Source organism: Cebus imitator, unplaced genomic scaffold (assembly GCF_001604975.1).
Source record: "Cebus imitator isolate Cc_AM_T3 unplaced genomic scaffold, Cebus_imitator-1.0 Scaffold38, whole genome shotgun sequence".
Taxonomy (NCBI): domain Eukaryota; kingdom Metazoa; phylum Chordata; class Mammalia; order Primates; family Cebidae; genus Cebus; species Cebus imitator.
The window spans coordinates 5,213,963-5,232,776 of record NW_016107353.1 but is presented as its reverse complement, the minus strand read 5'-3'; the positions used below and the strand labels follow the sequence as shown (position 1 = coordinate 5,232,776).

The 18,814-nt window shown below is 41.9% G+C and overlaps 1 protein-coding gene across 1 annotated transcript in view; it reads right to left on the bottom strand.

The window, feature by feature from the left end:
• Nucleotides 1-18,814, bottom strand: part of CR1 (complement C3b/C4b receptor 1 (Knops blood group)) — a 182,812-nt gene that overhangs the window by 70,538 nt on the left and 93,460 nt on the right. The window contains exons 31-32 of the mRNA XM_037737442.1: nucleotides 16,094-16,164; nucleotides 9,580-9,759 (exon numbers count right to left, since the gene is read on the bottom strand). Of these exons, the coding sequence (XP_037593370.1) occupies nucleotides 9,580-9,759; nucleotides 16,094-16,164 (251 nt within the window). The remainder of the gene's footprint in view (nucleotides 1-9,579; nucleotides 9,760-16,093; nucleotides 16,165-18,814) is intronic.

The window sequence follows — 18,814 nt, the reverse complement described above, 5'->3', positions numbered from 1 at the left end:
ATTTTTTGTATTTTTAGTAGAGACGGGGTTTCACCATGTTGACCAGGATGGTCTCGATCTCTTGACCTAGAGATCCACCCGCCTCGGCCTCCCAAAGTGCTGGGATTACAGGCTTGAGCCACCGCTCCCGGCCGAGCACCCAGTTTTGAGGGAGGCCCTTGAGGGAATCCAAGTCCATCTCAGATGCTTAAAAGCATTTGGAATCATAGTTTCTTGCCAGTCTCCTTGGAATACACCTCTCTTGCCCATCGCCAAACCAGGCACCAAGGACTATCGGCTGGTGCAGGATTTGCATCTGGTCAGCCAGGCGACAGTGACTTTACACCCCGTGGTTCCTAACCTCTATAGGTTGCTAGGACTGCTACCAGCTGAAGCTAGCTGGTTCACTTGCTTGAACTTAAAAGATGCTTTCCTCAGTATCTGGCTAGCCCCTAAGAGCCAGAAACTCTTTGCCTTCTAGTGGGAAGATCCAGAGTCAGGTGTAACTATGCAATACACCTGGACTTGACTTCCCCAGGGGTTTAAGAGCTCCCTAACCATTTTCGGGGAAGTACTGGCCCAGGACCTTCAAAGGTTTTCTGCCGAGGACCTAGGCTGTGTTCTGCTTCAGTACGTGGATGAACTTTTGCTGGGACACCCAGCAGCTGTCGGGTATATCTAGGGAACTGGCTCATCGTTCAGAAACCTTGAAAGTTGTGGATACATGGTCTCCAAGAAAAAGGCCCAGATCTGCCAACAACAGGTATGTTTTCTGGGATTTACTATCCAGCACGGACAGTGCAGCCTGGGACCAGAAAGAAAACAAGTTATCAGCAGCTTGCTGATCCTGAAGACCCAGACACAGGTTTGAGAATTCATAGGGGCCATGGGATTTTGCAAACTGTCCTAACTTTGCAGTTCTAGGCAAACCTCTGTATGAGGCCACAGAGCCGTTCAAGTGGAGCCCAGAGTAACAACAGGCCTTCTCCCTTTGATGTCCGCCTCGGCCCTCGGGCTCCCAGACTTAACAAAGCTTTTTACTCTGCATGTGTCTGAATGAGAAAAGATGGCAGTGGGGGTCCTCACCCAGGCTATAGGCCCATGGCCTCTACCAGTGGCGTACCTGTCCAAACAACTGGACGAGGTTTCTAAAGGATGGCCGCTCTGCCTACAGCTGCTAGTGGCTACTGCTCTGCTGGCACAGGATGCAGACAAGCTAACGTTAGGACAAAATTTAAATGTAAGTTCCCCATGCTGTGGTCACCTTGATGAACACGAAGGGCCACCATTGGCTTACCAATGGGAGGCTAACCAGGTACCAGGGCTTGTTGTGCAAAAACCCACACATAACCATAGAAGTTTGTAATACGCTAAACCCGGCCACCCTACTCCCTGTGTCCGAGGACCAGGTGACACATGATTGTATAGAGGTGCTGGACTCAGTCCACTCTAGTCGGCCAGACCTGCGGGACCAACTGTGGGCACAGGCAGACTGGGGACTGTATATGGATGGGAGCAGTTTCATCAGCCCCCAAGGAGAACGGTGTGCTGGATATGCGGTGGTAACTCTAGATACAGCTGTAGAGGTCAAGCCACTGCCTCAGGGTACCTCTGCACAATGAACGGAGTTAATCGCCCTAATTTGTGTCTTAGAACTGAGTGAAGGAAAAATTGTTAACATCTTTACTGAGTCTTGATATGCATTCCTCACTTTCTAAGTGTGTGGGCCATTGTACAAGGAAAAGGGTGTGTTTAACTCTGGGGATAAAGATATAAAATATCAACAGGAAATTTTGCATCTATTGGAGGTAGCATGGAAGCCCCAGAAGGTGGTGGTCATACACTGCTGGGGACGCTAGCGAACTTCCACAGTAGCACAGGGAAATGCTCGTACAGATGCAGAGGCCCGAAAAGCAGCATCCATTCCCTACTGGGCTCAGTCACAGCTCCCCTACTGCCCAGGCTCCTGGTGCCAGTCTACTCTGAGGAGGAAAAAAGCTTCTTCCAAACAGAAGGTGGAAAAGAAATGGAGGGAGGATGGATATGCCTATCAGATGGACGGGCTGCAGTACCACATCTGCTGGGACCTGCAGTGGTATTGGCTGTCCACGAAACCTCCCATCTTGGTCAAGAGTCCCTTGAAAAACTGTTAGGCTGATATTTTTACATCTCTCATTTGTCTGCACTAGCCAAACCAGTAACCCAGTGGTGTATGATGGGCAGGCAGCATGATGCCAGACAAGGACCAATGGTCCCACCAGGAATTCAGGCTTATGGAAGTATTCCCTTTAAAGACTCGCAGGTAGACTTCACCAAGATGCCCAAGCGTGGAGGTAATCAGTATCTGCTGCTTCTGGTATGTACCTACTCTAGATGGGTAGAAGCCTACCTGGCACAGACTAATTAGCCCATGAAGTAACTCGTGTGCTTTTAAGAGACATCATTCCTAGATTTGGAGTGCCCCTATGAGCCAGCTCAGATAACGGGCCCACCTTTGTAGCTAACCTGGTACAGAACACAGCAAAAATACTGGGAATCAGCTGGAAGTTATACACTGCCTACCATCAAGCAAAGTGGAGCAAATGGATCAGACTACTAAAAATAGCTTAGGGAAAGTGTGTCAGGAATCAGGATTAAATGTCCAGGTCCTCCCTATGGTTTTGTTTAAGACTAGATGCACTCCTTCTAAGAAAACTGGATATCCCCCTTATGAAATCCTTTACCATAGGCCTCTCCCCATACTTCAAGGACTCCCAGGAACCCCCCAGGAACTTGGAGAGACTGCACTCCACTGGCAATTATGGGCCTTGGGGAAAGTAGCAGAAAAAGTGTCATCATGGGTTAATGAAAATGTCCTGTCAGCTTATTCTTCCCGGTTCACCCTTTCTCACCAGGTGACTGAGTTTGGATCGAGGACTAGAATGTGGCTCCCCTATGACCAAGGTGGAAGGACCCCAGACTGTCATCTTAACCACTCTAACCTCCGTGAAGGTTGAGGGAATTCCTGAGTGGATCCATCACAGCTGTGTGAAACCTGCAGCACCTGAAACCTGGGAAGTGAATCCAGATCTCCATGACACGTGCAAAAGCACCTTAAGGAGAGCTGAGACAACAAGTCCTGCTCCAGTCACACCCCAGGATCTGACTGGTCTATGCATAGCCGAAGCATGAGGATTTCCAGTATGGGACAGGTACTTCCTTCTTTTGAACTGTGAACTTGTGTCCTGACTACCTTAATGTAAATCTCCAATCCAAAGATTGCTCCCAGTGTATACACAAGGTTGCTAAGGTGGGACAAAAGATTACAAAGGTCCTCTTGTTTACAGTTATTATGAATGTACTGAAATACTAAAAGGAACTTGTTTATATAATGCTACCCAATATAAGGTGTGCAGCCCACGGAATGGGCAGCTTGATGTTTGTTATAACCTATCTGAGCCTTCAGTGTCCACAGTATTCAAAATAAGGTTAAGGAACAGCCCCTTTCTAAGTGATACAAGTAAAGTAATTACTAAGACTGAGGAAAAGGGAATTCCTAAGCAGATTACCTTAAAATTTAATGTCTGTGCAGCCATTAATAGCAACAAGCTGGGGTTAGGGTGTGGCTCTCTTAGTTGGGAAAGAAGCTATACAGCAGAACATAAGTATATCTATCATGAGCTAGGAGTATGCAGACATTGTGATTACTGGTCATGTGTTATTTGGGCCACCTGGAGAAAAGATAAAAACAACCCAGTCAGCCTCCAAAAAGGAAAAAGTAACTCCTCCGGCACCTCCGGCCACTAAAATCCTTTAGAACTAATAATCGCCAACCCCCTAGACCCCTGTTGGAGAAAAGGGGAATATGTGTCCATGAGAATTGACAGGAAAGGGCTGGATCCTCAAGTTACCATTTTAATCTAGGGAGAAATCCAGAGGCAATCTCCCCAACTGATGTTTCAGACTTTTTATGATGTACTAAATGAGGTAGTTCCAGAACTTTCTAAGAGAGAAAAGAACTTGTTTTTCCAGTTGGCTGAAAATGTGGCCAAAACTTTAAAAGGACACTCTTGTTACGTATGTGGAGACACCACTATGGGAGACCAGTGGCTGCGGGAGGCATGTGAGCTTGTGCCGGCAGACCCAGTTGCTGATGTAACTTCTGGACAAAAAACTCAAAGTTATAACTTCTGTGTCTTAAAGACTTCCATTATTGGGCAATACCACCTAGCTAGAACAGGAAAAGGCATGACAGTCCTGGTGGGAAAACTAGACTGTTTAGGACAAAAACTGTACAGTGGAACCAGTGGAACAACTACTTGGTGGAGTTTAAACTAAACTGAAGTTAACCGCTTTCAAAAGTTTCCCAGTTTGCAGGCTGATTGGACTCACCCAGAACTTCACAGGGATTGGGTAGCACCTCCTGGCTTATACCGGATATGTAGGCATAGAGCTGTACCAAACTGCCAGAACAGTGGACAGGTAGTTGTATCATTGGTACTTTTAAGCTCTCCTTCTTTTTACTACCCATCAAGACTGGAGAGATTCTGGGGTTTCCTGTCTACACCTCACGAGATAAATGAAGCCTGGTTACAGGCAATTGGAAAGATGATGAATAGCCCCCTGAAAGAATAATCCAGTACTGTGGGCCTGCCACCTGGGCAGAAGATGGCTCATGGGGTTATCGTGCTCCAATTTACATGCATTACCGAATCATTTGATTACAAGCTGTTCTGGAAATGCTGACCAATAAAACTAGCCAGGCTCTAACCATCCTGGCCTGGCAGCAAACCCAGATGAGAAATGCCATCTACCAGAGTAGACTGGCTTTAGATTATCTGCTGGCAGGTGAAGGAGGGGTGTGTGGAAAGTTCAGCCTAACCAACTGCTGCCTACAGAGAGATGACCAGGGTCAGGTAGTTAAAAGCATCGTAAGGGACATGATAAAACTAGCACATGTACCCATGCACGTTTGGCATGGGTTTGGCCCTGGGTCTATGTTTGGACAATGGTTTCCAGCTATAGGAGGATTCAAAACCATTGCTATAGCTGTACTGCTGGTAATAGGAGCATGCTCATTGCTCCCTTGTTTAATGCTCTTGTTTCCTCAGATGGTAAAAGGCTTTACTGCCACCTTGGTCCCTCAGCACAAGTTTATTAGGTGAATCACTACTGACCAGTCTCACAAGACTCTGACAGTGAGAATGAAGGTGAGAGCTCCCACTAAAAAAAGTAAAATAGTGAGAGTCTCAAAGTGGGGAAATAAGATGAAATGTGGGGGTGAGCCCTTTATTTACTGCCTGCTGTTTGCCGGTAAAAGAAGTAAAATAGCAAAAAGCTGAAGTCAGTAGTCAGGCAAGATGCTGACCTCACTGGCCTGGCCACGGCAGGGCCCGAGGGCTGAGAGAACAACTCCCCTCTCTTTAACTGGTACCTATGTTTTCTATCAGCCTTGAAAATGTTGCAAAAGAATGTTTTTCCTGCTGCCCAAGGACCTTCCCTGAGTCTTGTACCCCATGTTTGCATAAACCAGACCCCCCATCAGGAATGTCTCTGACACTAAGTAATTCACTGCCTTTGTTTAACTTTTGAGCTCTTCCTCTTTCCCCCTTCCTGCCCGCACTAAATGTAAATTAGCAAATCAATGAAAGCCATAAACTGTAAGTTCAGATGTCTAGCCAATGGGTAATGACACAGGTTTACCTCTGCTCCCCCTTGGGTTGCATGTGTTTAAAAAGGGAAAGAAACTGTTTTTTGGGGAGCGTGGCTTTTTTGGACACAAGTCAACAGATGCTCCACAGCCAGCTGAATAAAGTCTCTTCCTTCCTCACTCCAGTGTCTGAGGGGTTCTGTCTAAGGCTGATCCTGAAACACTATGGCAATTCATCTTCCTGAAATTATCTGTGGGCTTGTAAAATAAGATGATGGAGACATCAAGTAAAAGCCTACAGGGCCAAAAGAATGCAGAAGCCTCTTCTGTTGGGGAAGGACCAAAGACTATAGATCTATTTTGATCTCTGAGGAGCATGTTTTCTCATATTCTCTGGATCTTGGTCCTACCTCAGATTGAGAGACTGGTCAAGAAAATTCTAATCAAGTGAAATATTTCATTTCATGTCATATTCTAAATTCTAAAATTCTCTATTTATACATTGTCCAATATTTTATTTATATATCATGTCTTGCAACGCACCCATAGGCAATACATTGAAAACATGGAAACATGTGTCAGATGTTTTCCTTAAAAACCTATTGCCTATACCAAGGAGGCTGAGGTTGCAGTGAGCCAAGATGGCGCGACTGCACTCCAGCCTGGGTGACAGAGTGAGACTTCATTTCAAAAAAAAAATTATTCTCTTGCTCAGAACACTGGATTTTCTTCCTATGGAGATTTGCAAATTAAACATGCCTACCTCCAAAAAACAGTATCTTGACTTATTTTTTCTAGATATTTTATAATTAATATTAAGCTATACGTTAAAAATAATATTAAGCTATACTTTAACAGTAGATGACATTATATCATAAGATAGGTACAGTCAGAAAATTCTCCAAAGTTCCAGGTGAGTTTCAGTAAAGTGAATTAATTATCTATACTGGATCCACTGAACTGCTCAATTTCTGTACATTCACACCTGCTTGCAAAAAATTAACTCTAATGTTCATGCATACCCACAGCCCTGCCCAGATTGGCATTACCAGAAATTCATGGTATCTGACTACAACTAAAACTGCAATAAAACCTGACCATCTTGCTCCTTCTCCCACTATCCAATCTATTTAAAACCTTTTCTACTTCTGCAAAACATAAACTCTGACATGTACATATTTCAATTTCATTTCTGACTTCCCACTCATTTCTAGATCTACAAAAATCACTTCAACTACTTTCCGAGTCATTAAATGACCTCCTCCTTGGAGGTCATTAAATGCCTCCTAAAAGTCTCCTCCTCAATAGTTTTCATTACCCTCTTGATAACACGAGAACCATTGATCACTCTGTCCTCATTCTCTTCTGCTGAAAAGTTCTTTCTCCGTGGCTTTTAGGAGATCACACCACTCTGGTTTGCAGCTTGTCCTCTGGCTCATATCAAGTTAATATCCCTGATGAGTCTGTTTGAGGACTTCCTGTGATTCCATTCTGCAGGTCCCCCTGGTGAATGTATACACTCCTGTGACTTCATTACCACTGCCTCCCAGCTGGGTATCTCTCCATCCCAGATCGCTAGCTGGGTTGCCAAAACTACATATTCAATTGCCTTCCCACATAGCTCTACTTGAGTGTCACACTATCTCAAACAACACAGTGAGGCCCAAGTGCCACTTCTGATTCTTTACACACACACACACCCAACAAACAAGTTATGTTTCCACAGCTGAAATGCCCGTTTAGTCTGCGTAGCTCTATCCTTTACTTTTCATTCAAGCCACTGTCATTTTTTATCTGGATTACCATGACATAACTGAATAGGTCTCCATACCTATCTTGTCACCTTTCATTCAATTCATTTTTTCACATCGATGCCAGAGCAATATTTATGTGACACAGTAATCAAGGCTTTTCCAAGACAGATACCTTTCAATAGCTCTCCAGTGACCTCAGGATAATGTCTAAGGCTTCCTAACATACCTTAGAGACTTTTCCAGCCCATCACAATCAGAACCTAAGAATGCATTCCAATTAGGTGACAGACCTAGGAGGCAGGCCAATCAACCAGGCTCCCAGGGCCACACTGCTGAACCACTACCAAACTGCTTCCCATTACTACCACTCATGTGGAGCTCCCACATGCTGACATCAACAAACTCTGTCTGCAATTATGTCCTTAAGAAATTGTCTGCTACTGTGCCTGGGGAAATGAAAACAACCCTTGTTTGGATTCATGTTGTGTCAAGTCAAACGAAAGGTTCAAGCTGCCCTAAAAGGACAGGTACTAATGGCCAAGTCTGAATTTATGATGGTGATTGTTTATTCCTGAAGAGCCTGTTGCTTTTCGGAATCACTCACCCTGTGATTTGGTCCTCTCCTTTCTTGTCTCCTTTGCCCTATTCTGTCACACTGAGTAGCTTGGCAGGCCAGCAGTATCACATCTTGGTCTTTTACTCACACTGCTTCCTCTGCTCTGAATACCCTTCCTTCCTGGCCAGTAGCTACGACTCCTGCTCAACCCTTGTCTTCCTTAATCCAATCATCAGCTCCTTCAGGAAGATTTTCTGCCTTCCCCTGTGAAGCAGTGATCAGTCACCTTCTCCTGGAATTTCCCCTGCGTGGACCTCTCAGGTAACTATCACTTGCTTTTGTGTTTAATAGTTAACATGGCCGACCCCCTTCATCCTCGTGACCACAACATCCAGCACAATACGTCCCTCATAGTAGCTATTCGAAAAATTTGGTACTCAAAGTCCACTGCTGTCAAACACAAAACAGTGCGAAGAATATATTGCAACAAATTTCATATTGAAAATAATCATTCTACGGCACAATGGAGAAAGATTTAGCCTAGTATGCATTTTTAAAAGTACTGATTCCATTCAATGCAACACAAAACAAATTTAGCGGGATGGGCCTTCAGCTTTAGTTTATGAGTTGCAGGGGAAAACCAGATTAACATAATTTGCCTTCCTTTGTTAGAATACTAATTTCTCACTAGGTTTGGTTAGCAGCTTTTTTTAGGTTGCTTCACATCTCTCAAACATGACTCAAACTAATGAAAAGAAGGAAAACGATGTCAAAAATCCATTAGGTAATGGAATCAGATAGTGGCTATATTGGTTGGGAACAGGAAGATGACTCGATGACCCACCAACCCACAAAAAAGCAGCCACTTAAAAATCAAAACCAGTACGATCTCAGGCAACACGGAGACTGTTCACAGAAGGCACAAAACGCATGGCGCGCCCTTACCACCCTCTCTAACCCCAGGCACTGAGAACCTGCTGTCACCCAACATGCCCCCACTAGCCCAGAGTCCACGGTCACTCCATTCAAAGCAAACAGTGAGGGGTCTTGTCCATCGTGAACTCTGAAGGGCAGGCCACTTGCACACAGCACGCTCTCAACAACACCAGGCCAGACCCCTGGTCGCCCAGCACAGCCCATGCCAGCCCAGCCCATGGGGCACAGCGGACGGACGCACTGCAGCACTTTTCTCAGATACCGCCAAAGCGCTAAGGAACACCCCGCTCACCAAGGCGCCAACTGCCCCACCCAGGGAACACAGGTTAAACTCTCACCGCCGGCACAGCACCGGCCCTGGCAACACTCCCACGCACCCGTGCACTCCAAAGCAGGCCCTTACCAGGGGCACCCAGTCCACGTTCCCCTTGCGGACTATGCTCAATCCCGAAAACACTGGGCACGCTTTTGTTGGGGGCGCAGCCAGACCCTCCGTAAATGCGGGCCGCGCACATCACTCCAGCAAACAAGCTTCACCTTGGGCTCTAAGTGGTCCCCGCATCCCCCGCCACACACCCCAGGGATCTGCGCACTGCGCCCCTGGCCTCTCCCTCTACCCCAAGCAGGCGGGACCTACGGTCAGCCCCGCCCCGCGCCTCCTGCCTGACTGACTGAGCAGAGTTCCAGCCTGTCCGCTGACGCGCGAACCAGCCCCGGGATCCTACCGGAGCAGGAGGACAGCACCAACACCAGGGCTGCCAGAAGCAACCCAGGAAAGCGCCGGGAAGGAGAGGGACGCTCGCGGCGGCCGGGAGGCTCCATGCGCGGCGTGGGAAACGCCGTAGTTTATCCGGAGGTGAGCAGAGAAACCCGGAGCCAGCTGAGCAGGGAAGTCCCTTCTGAGTCTGGTTATTGGACACAACATTCCTCAAACTAAAAAAGTGTCCAGGGCCGCTTGACAGGTGGGCGTGGCCTGGGCAATCCCGGGGCGGAATTGAGTCCCGGCACAGGGGCGGTGGGGCCAATCGGCGGACGACTGGGCGGGGCCTCGGTGCGCAGGGGCAGCCCGTTGGCTTTCAAGGAGATAGGGCGTGTCCAGAGCCCAGGCCGGGCATCACTGTGGGCCAGCAGCCCTCACGGTTGGTTTTATCCTGGGGCACTGCAGGCTGTCCGGACTGCCTGGGCCCTTACAAGGTATTTGCCATTAGACATTATTAGGAACAATATTTGAGTTTTTCTTGCTTGAATTCCTGCTACTGAATCGTCTCTTGCCCTCTTGTTTTCAGTTTCAAAGGTTTGGCTCCTGCACTCCCAGCCCCTAAGGTAATTTGCTCTTTGCTTTCCTCCCCAGAGAGGTCCCCCGTTGGAATCTAAATATTAAGCGACATCAGGCCCTTAGCGTATTGGGACTCTATGGGACCCTTGCCCTTGAGCGACTAAATATTTTATTGAAGACGAAATACACATGCATGAACAATGTAAGGACAACGGTGTCCTAAGTGCCAAATTCCTGGAAGCAATAAATGCAGGAGGATTGGGATGGGTAGAAATTGTTAGGTCAAGCGGATAAGGGGGAGAACTTTCTTTTTTTGTGCAACAGTCTCAGGAACAATGCTGGAAAATTAAGAATGAGCAGGATTGATCGGTAGAGTTGTGAGTAAACCAGTGTGACTGGGAAAAGGGGAAAAAACGGACATGACTGGCATTAAAAGATTAAACAAAAAGAGTTGACATTTCTTTCTCTCAGATTGGCAAAGAATTAAAACGTCAGCCAATGTGAATGAACGTGTTGCAGGGGGACCAGCATTCTGGTTTTAACATAACTTTTCAGTAAGTTAAAAGTCTTAAAGTGGACATGACTTCTGTTAGGCTGTCAGTTCCCAGAGAAATCATCAGAGCTGTGATCAAAGATTCATAATTTTGGAAAAAATGTAAACCCTAAGTGTCTAGCAAAAGTAATAAGGAATTTCTGGTAGTTACCTTTGTGTGATGGAATTCTATGCAGCAGGTATTGCAAAAGAATACCAAATATGAGAAACTATGATATAATTGTCAGTAGAAAAAGCAGAGTCCAAATTGGCATGTGCCTTCTGGCATTCCTTTTATTAATACAAAAATACTATATATGTGTGTGTATATATATATATACACACACATATATAGTATTTTTGTATTAATATAATACATATTTTTTTATAATATATAATATATATTATATAATATATATATATTTTTGTGTATATATATATATATATGTGTGTATGTGTGTGTGTTTCACCTGACCAACATGGTGAAACCCTGTCTCTACTGAAAACACAAAAATTAGCTGGGCATGGTGGTGGGCACCTGTGATCCCAGCTACTCAAGAGCCTGAGGCAGAAATCTCTTAAAAAAAAAAGAAAGAAAGAAAGAAAGAAAAAGAAACTAGTTAGAAATACAGCAAGAATAACAATGGTTGAAAAGATTATAGATATTTCACTTTCCTTGTGCTTTTCAGTTTTCTGTTTTCTATGTTGACCCTATGTTACATTTAGAGTAAGGTAAAGAAAAATTTATTTTTAAAAATCAAACCGGTATCAAGGGCCATTTTGTTCATAGAATTATGAGAGTAGACCTTGTGTTACCCAGAGTTAACACATGAGAGGACGGTGAGGAACTGGATGCTCAGTGTATACACCTAAAAATGGGTCTTATAGAATTATACAGTTTAAATGTTTTTAACACAGTTCTATCACCGAGACATACTGAAGACTTTCTGGGTTCACCAAACCATGAAATTTCATCTTCCTGTGAGACCAACAAAAATTTTAATTTTTTTGGCTGAGAATACAAGACATTAATTGTGCTGGTATGTCAAATAAACGTCTTAGTATCTTGGATTATAAAATTCAGACACTCATGACTGCAATTAAAGGAGGTATAATTTAGGAGATAGTAAACAGGAAACTCAATGGGGAAATTATTATTTCTGTTAATGTATGTTACGAAAGAGTGACATGACAGACATGTTCTGTGGCTCGATGACAGCACTCATTTCTGAAAGCAGATAGCCTATTTATTGTTCTCCATAGCAATAGATACTAAAAATTCTCCATCTATTTTCAGGCATGGAAGAAAAATATATTTTTTCTCATGAGAAAAATTATTATAAGCTATACAAGAAACATGTGGCTAGTGTTTGATTTCTTAGTTTTAGGTGTCAGATTAGATTCAAAGATTGGTATTTTATTGAAACTTCCTTCTAATCAGTAAAGTTTCTATCTCTGGGGTTAATCAAGGCATTCTTAACATACCTGAAGATTTTCACATTAAATTTGTAAAACTTATTTTTATTTGAGTCAACTGAAGCTTCATTTGAATGGTTTTGAGTCTTGTTCCCTATTTTATTGGACAAGTTCCCTGAGTCAGGGATAGAGTTCTCTTATAATATCTCCAGTGCCAAAATCTATAGTAGGTGTACAATGAATAGCTGGTAAATATTGGATGAAATAAATGGTTCTTGTGGTCAAGCGCATTTAACATGTCTCTGCCAGTTCTCCCCCAGCATGAGTTTACTAAATGCCCTGAAAATTCTGAGAGATTTCGATTTAAATAATATCAGACCTTAGGAAACAAATCGAGATCTGTCTGTAAAAGGGATGAGCTACAACTGTCTGCACAGCAAACGTTCCTAAATCAGGTGTTGCAGGCTTACTTGTCAAGCATACCTGTGGTCTGTCCCTTAGCCTTGAGATCATTTTAGTCGCTGAGTTCAAATGGGGGTGAGGGTGTCAGCAATGAACTTCCTGAGGCCTTAACAGGGGTAAAACCTGAAGTCAAAGTTTTGATTGAAGTAGGAGATTAAACACTAACGTTTCCTCCAACTCCCTGTAAAGATTTTGTCAAACTGCCAAAGAGGAGAAAAGGAGAGAATGGAGGATATGTGTGTTTGTGGACCAGGTTTAGAACTGTGTGATCTCCTTTAAGGGCCTTATGAAGGCCAGTGTGGGTGGAGGCTGGTGTGCGAGGATGTCATTGAACTGTGGCCAACTCTTTTAAAATTTGGTGTTAGATGGTTCTTTGCCTCCTAATTAGCATAATGTACTTACGGTATGCTTTTCAGGAGCAGGTGTAGCAGCATGAATGGGCCTCTATTTGTACCTCCTAAGCACCTGCAGCCAACTGACCTTTATGTTTAGCTGTGTCTGAGTCTCTTTCCTGTTACCATCAAGAGCATTTCATGGCATTACACACCAACACAGGGATTTGTGAAAACACTCAGGTACAGACAGAAGTGCATTTCTCAGAAGGAATGGATAGTACTTTTTTTCCTCTTGGCTTTTGAGGGCTTTGAAGGCATAAGTATATTACAAACTATATTCCATAAGTAGATTTGTAAAATAAAGTATTTTATTTCTTTCTCATTAAAAGGGTAGAGACAGAAAATTTCATTTAATCATCATGAACTTTACACTACACACTTAAGTGTGCCAAGCAAACAAACAAAACAAAGACTGTTAGGACTAGGAATAGCTTCAGAGAGCAGCTGGTGTCCAGCCCCTGCTTTTCAGATGAAGATGTAAAGTCAAAGTCAGCAGAATTGCTTAATAATACAAGTTAAGCAATACAGTATTTTACTCATAGTTAGCATATGCGATATTTCCCATTATAACTGAGGTAATGGGAAAAAATCTTTTGGTTTTCTTGCAATTAAAAAGTTACAGATGAGGTTGCAGTGTGCTTAGATAGCACCACTGCACTCCATCCTGGGTGACAGAGTAAGACCCTGTCTCCAAAACAAAACAAAAGTCACAGGCATTGCATATCTATTAATCACATTGCTCATTGACCTACTCCATTCTGGACAAAAAAAAAAAAAAAAAAAAAAAAAAAAAAAAAAAAAAAAAAAAAAAAAAACAACCCAAAAAACAAAAAACAAGAACACAGGATTTTCTTTTTCTTGTGATGGGGAATTTTAACTCTAAAAAAGGCCAATTCCCAAGCATTTAGTTTCTAGTTCTCCTTTAAAAGTTACTTCTTCAAAATCCCAAGAAATAAAAGAGATTTGCTAAAGATCCAACTAAGCAAAATCTTATCAAGTATGTTTACATATATTCACTGGTTACTTGCCCTTCTTTCTTGGTGACCTAGCTGTATGTCCTTTGCCCATTCTTGTGGGGTGGAGAGAAGTTTGGTCTTTGAATTTTTAAGTACTCTCTAAATAATAAAGCATTTACTTTTTGTGATGTTAGTGGCATTTTTTTCTTGCAGTTTATCAGTGGAGTTTTCTTATTCTGGTTTAATTTTAAATTGAAATTCAGGTTCATTTCTCTTTTGCTTCTTATATCATTGTCAGAGTAAATGTGGCAGAATTCATCTCTAAAGCAACTATTAAATAGAATTACACAGAAATGAGTAGCAGTCATATATAAAGCTATTATTAAGTATCTAGAAATATTCTGATGTTTTCCAGAGGTCATTAGCATGGCGCATAATATCATAACAAATTTTTGATCTCTAAATATGTGGACTAAAGAGCACAGTGTCACTTCTTTTAAAAATGTCAGAAGATGGTTATTATTTTGATAAATTTTTTAAAAGTTGTGCTTTTAAAAGTTAATTTAGTATATTCTGAATCCATACAAAAGTAAGCTAGTTACATTTATAATTACAATTATTCTTTCATTTCAATTTTTAGTATGTTTTTATATAGAACATAGTACAAAGTACTTTTGAAACAAAGCTTAGAAAATACCCAAAGCTTATTTTCCAAATATTTCCCTTGAGTAATCTTAATCACTCTTCCGATAATCACTTAATGTCTTTTTAGTAAATTAATTTTTCTCCCTAAAGAAAATATGTAGCATATATTTCACTCCACGCTGTTTAAAAGAGTAGGTTTCTGTTCTATAAAATAAAAGGAAGCTAAGGGGGGAAAGTATGTGCGTAAACCAGCACATACTTTTTTGTGAAAAAAGATAGACAGAAAATGAATCAAAATATTAGGTGTGGTTATCTCTAGGTAGCATAATTATATGTGACTTACTTATTTTCATAACTTTCTTCATTTTCCAAGCTCTCCTTAATGAGTCCATTCTATATTAGAAATATTTTAAAAAAGAAAAATGACCAGCATATAAACCAGAAATTCCAGGCAACCTATTATTCCTTTAAGTAATTCAAACTATTTTCTATATCCTAAATGCAGTCTTTTCCCCTGAGTAGATACTACGTGCTTTTAGCATGAGGCAGAAGGGTGGGGGTTTTACAGTGATGCACACAAAGAGGGAGGAGCTTTATTAGGCCCTTGGGAAGCGGCAGCATCTTCAAGTGCACATGTCTACATCTCTGTGAAGTTACTTCAAAGATTTTATGAAGCTCAGATCTTATTCTGTTGAAATCAATTGGCTCCTTTCCAACCAAAATTTTATTCGAGATGTTCTTCAGCTTTATGGTACTTTGTCAAGGAAGGACACTGAAATAACAGGATGTTTTCATTTAGTTAACAGTATGGTTGACAATTGAATTACCCAGACTTTATAGGCTGATAATCATGATGCTAGCATTCCATATAAATTACAAGGTTATTAGAGATGTTTATTGCCCTCTGTGATGACTGCTATGTAGGGCACAAGAAAGTGTGGCATAAATGGAGACACTGAGGAGATAAGAGAGATTAATGAGTAACTTGACTTTTCCCTTTTAAATTTTGTACAAAGAAAAAGCGTTGTCAGAGTTGTGCTACTAAATAAAGAAATAAGGAGCCTTACTCCATTCTAGAAAATGTACAGGTCACTCATAACACAAGAAGTGCTTTTTTGAGTCTCTTGTCCTAAACTATGGTGGTAGCAGGGGCAGAAATAGGAACTGGTCATCCTGGAGGGGTCAGCTTCAGAAAGCATGTCCTTCTCTTCTACTTACAGTCTAGAATGAGCTACAGTAGTGGATTTGGTACAAGTGCTTCCCCAGTCATACAGGAGCGTCTCCTTTTAAGGCCAGGAATGGTGTCCGTCCACCAATGGACAGACCTCCTGATGAGGCCCTCCAGCTCATTTGCTCCTCAGTTATTACTGCCAGCAAATTCTTCATCATCATTCTCATTCCATTTCACAGGACTTCCAGCATCACCTGTTGCCTGTATTTCTCCAAACACTCTCTTGTCCAAAACACAGCTTTGGACATGTCTTTGAGCCTGCCTCTTTACTCTGCCCCAGAAGCTGGGTGTACAGGTCTTAACGCTTGGCACAGATTTTAACTCACATCTTGTCTACTGTATTTTGACACAGATGATTCACTTTGTTCCAGTGGAACACTGTGGTCCAAATTCCAATCTTAAAGGGAAAGTCGAAACAAAATTTTAAAAGACTTTCTACCTACTAAAATGTGATTCGTAGTCAGTGCACACAACTTGAGGTGTACTCTGATGTAAAAGAATATTTTCAAAAAGATGAGGATAAATGAAATTTTCATAAATTCATTTATCAATTGATTAACATGCTCAATTGATTACTGAACATTTCTCATTTGATTATCTATACTCAGTGATTTGGGGAGATTTAAAAAAGCATTGTCTCTATTCACCAGAAGGTAATTTAGCATGGTAAAGAAAACACACATAAGCACAATGTATGGTACATTGTAAGTGGCTAAGAATTTGAAGAGTAAACGAGCAAGTAAATGAATGCAATAGCATTAACAGGCAAAAAGCAACACCTGAAATATCAATTACTATAGGTTATGTACTGTTATAATGATGGGAGAAACGTTTGTCATTTGGTGAAAAAAAGCAGGATTCAATATTGTACAATCAATATAATCTCAAGGTGCACATGCAAATGTAAAATAATATGCAAAGAAGCTTAAGAATACTACTAGGTAGAGGTTACTGCAGGTAACTTTTACATATTTTATATTTTTCCCTATTTCTTGTTTTTAGTAATGATGACACATCACTCTTAAAATTGTTTATTTTTTAAATGGTGTAGTCAGGAAATGTGAGTTTCAAAGAGAGACATCATTTTGGACTAGAGTTGTTTGGAAGAGCATCTTGAGTGTGTGAATCCTGAGCTGGGTAAGAGAATTTGGAAAGAAAGAGAGGTGGAAAAGTGTTGCAGGCAGATAATCTGACAGTAATAAAGCTAAATCAAATAATTTAGCATTGCAGAATGTTTTCTAAACGAAGTCTTGTAAAAATGATTGTTGTTCTTACAGTCTGCAGTTCTTTTGTCTGTTTGTGAATGAGTGCCTGCGCAGCTAGCCCTGAATCAGTTCCGCCTGGCTTTTCCCCCTAGCACTCTGATAGTAAAGGAAAGTGAATACCTCACCCAAGAACTTTGAAGACATAACTTAAAGCATTCCTGAAAGCACAATATTTTCTGTCTTCTTTTATCTTAAACTTCCTGCATTATTTATTTGTTGTTTGCTCCCTTATAAATGTGTCTGTGTTAGTGTTGAAATAATACTATTTTTACTTTGAACTACTGGATTAACATTAACAAAATATATTCTCTAGGAAACCATGCCATTTTCATCTTATGATTTTTAGATCCCCTTAGTACATTAGCCATGTATCCCCCAGTGTATGCCCTTTTGAGAAGGATCAGGCCAGACAAACACTAAAGCTTCAAAAAGTAAAATATCAATTCTGAATTTAAAAAAAAAGCAATGTATATTTCATTTGTTTTCAAACAGTAATGACAAATAAGCTGGAAGCAAAGTGACTAGGAAGACGGATAAGAAACAGGGCATTGCAAATTCATGTCTATTATAGGAGAAAATAGGACATAATCTGTAACTTTGTGTTTAGAAAACTTTGAATTGCTTCTACTTATATTTTGGTTAACTATAAAATACCTTTCCCACTTCCTTTCCTTTTCCTGTGGCCCCTTCCACTGTCATCTGTTGCAATTAGGATTTCTGATGTGTGTAGATGTAACATGCCAGGTTGAGCTTAATGCACATGTATATGAGAAGGAGGTAGGACATAAAGAAAGGAAATTTAGTAATGACTTCGATGCTTTTGCTTCTGCTTTCTACAGGATGGGTCTAATTCTTTTCTAGGGCACATGATGACCTTGTTCCTGAAAATGCCCCTAACACCTACGGATAGGACATTTTAGGATTCCTGGGTGTAGTCAAAGTAAGCCAGAGCCAAATAAATTGCTCTGTATATTAAAGAAAAATGGAGTTTCGAATTTGCAAGAAGCCCAAGAGTCTAAATGCCAGTATTTACTGCATATCCTGAGAATGCAGTAAAGATCTGAACAAAAGAGAGGAGTATCCAATGAGAGAGAGAGGCCTGGGAAGACGATGGAAAGCTCAGGCTAAAAGGAGAAGTAGCCAGTGAGAAATTTCTCACAGTAAGATATAGTTCAGGGGTTAACAAAGTCTTCCACTAAAAGGCCAGATAGTAAACGCTTTTGGATTTTGGGGTCTCTGTTGTAACTACTCAGCTCTGCTGTTGTAGTATAAAAGGAAGCCAGAGACAGTAGACAAATGAATGGACGTGGCTGTGCCCCAGTAAAACTGGAATTAGCTCACAGATGGTAGTTTTCAGGTCCCTGGTATACTAGTTACTTTTTAGTTTTCTAATATTGACATATGCTACTTTTTATGGTATAATTTCCCTTTTCACCCCAAACCTTAAGCAATATGTACTACACAACAGCTTGCAGTAAGCCTGCTTTGAGTAGGTAGAATGAAAGGCTAGGCATTTAATAAGCCCAACTGACGCCTATGATCCCAGAAATTTGGGAGGCCGAGGTGGGTGGATCATCATGTCAAGAGATCGAGACCATCCTGGCCAACATGGTGAAACCCCGTCTCTTCTAAAAATACAAAAATTAGCTGGGCGTGGTGGCATGCACCTGTAGTCCCAGCTACTCAGGAGGCTGAGGCAGGAGAATTGCTTAAACCCGGGGGGTGAAGGTTGCAGTGAGCCGAGATCGCATCACTGCACTCCAGCCTGGTGACAGAGCAAAA